At 57.7% G+C, this 960-nt stretch overlaps 1 protein-coding gene across 1 annotated transcript in view; it reads right to left on the bottom strand.

Annotated features, from left to right (window-relative positions):
- The window catches only part of DNAH14 (dynein, axonemal, heavy chain 14), a 152,975-nt gene that overhangs the window by 9,191 nt on the left and 142,824 nt on the right, over positions 1-960 (bottom strand). The window contains exon 70 of the mRNA XM_014539918.1: positions 874-958. Within this exon, the coding sequence (XP_014395404.1) occupies positions 874-958 (85 nt within the window). The remainder of the gene's footprint in view (positions 1-873; positions 959-960) is intronic.

Raw genomic sequence — 960 nt, 5'->3', positions numbered from 1 at the left:
ATGCTCTTGACAGGTGGCTCAGTGGATTCAGTGGGGTTCCTGGGAGGCCACGGCTTCAGACACTGGGGAGGGGAGGTGAGGGAAGGCCGATCCCTCGGGCAATATGGGGCTTGCTGTCCGGCAACCAGCGCGACCTTCCTTTACAGCCACAGGCTCGAGGGGCCGAGACCTTGGGTTCCGTGTCTGACGCCACTGAGACCTCGCAGCAGCCTGCATGGCGGACGGATCCTCTCCGTGTCTGGGTAGCAGGACTGGGACATGGAGGCGGTGCGGCAGGCGCGGCCCACCCGGGGCTCGGAGAGCAGGGTGCCCTCCTCCTGACCACACTGTCCTCCGACTTATTCGGATGGGAATTTCCCCGGACATGTCACATTTAAACAAATTCTGTTTTAAAAATACAACTCACCAGGCACAATTCACTTACCAAAGATCTACTGAGCACCTACCACATGCTTGGTAATTGTGTGTGTGCACACGTGAGTGTGCATGTGTGCACGTGTGCACATGTGCATGTGTGTGTGAACACACGTGTGTGTATGTGTGTGCGTGCGTGAGTGTGCACACGTGTGAGTGTGCATGCGTGAGTGTGCGTGAGTGCACGTGTGAGCGTGCACATGTGCGTGAGTGTGCATTCGTGTGTGAGTGCATGCGTGTGCACACGTGAGTGTGCATGTGTGTGTGCATGTGTGCGTGCGTGTGCACGTGTGTGTGAGTGTGCATGTGTGTGTACACTGGCTCCCGTGTCACTTGGAGAGTTTAGGTTTTGCGATTTTAGGTGACATCTTCTCTAAGTGCTATACTGTGTCTCTCCAAGCGGACACGGACAGCTCTCCCTAACACTTTGCTAACGGAGCGCACGGCGGCGCGTCCTACCTGATGACCAGGCTGGGCTGCCCCATCCTTGGCTGCAGGGCCACCAGGTTGTCCATGAAGCTCTGGGCCTGCGCCTCCCGGCAGCGC

Source organism: Myotis brandtii, unplaced genomic scaffold (assembly GCF_000412655.1).
Source record: "Myotis brandtii unplaced genomic scaffold, ASM41265v1 scaffold231, whole genome shotgun sequence".
NCBI classification, from domain to species: Eukaryota; Metazoa; Chordata; class Mammalia; order Chiroptera; family Vespertilionidae; genus Myotis; species Myotis brandtii.
Note: the sequence above shows the minus strand (reverse complement) of the source record. Positions and strands in the feature narration are given on the sequence as shown.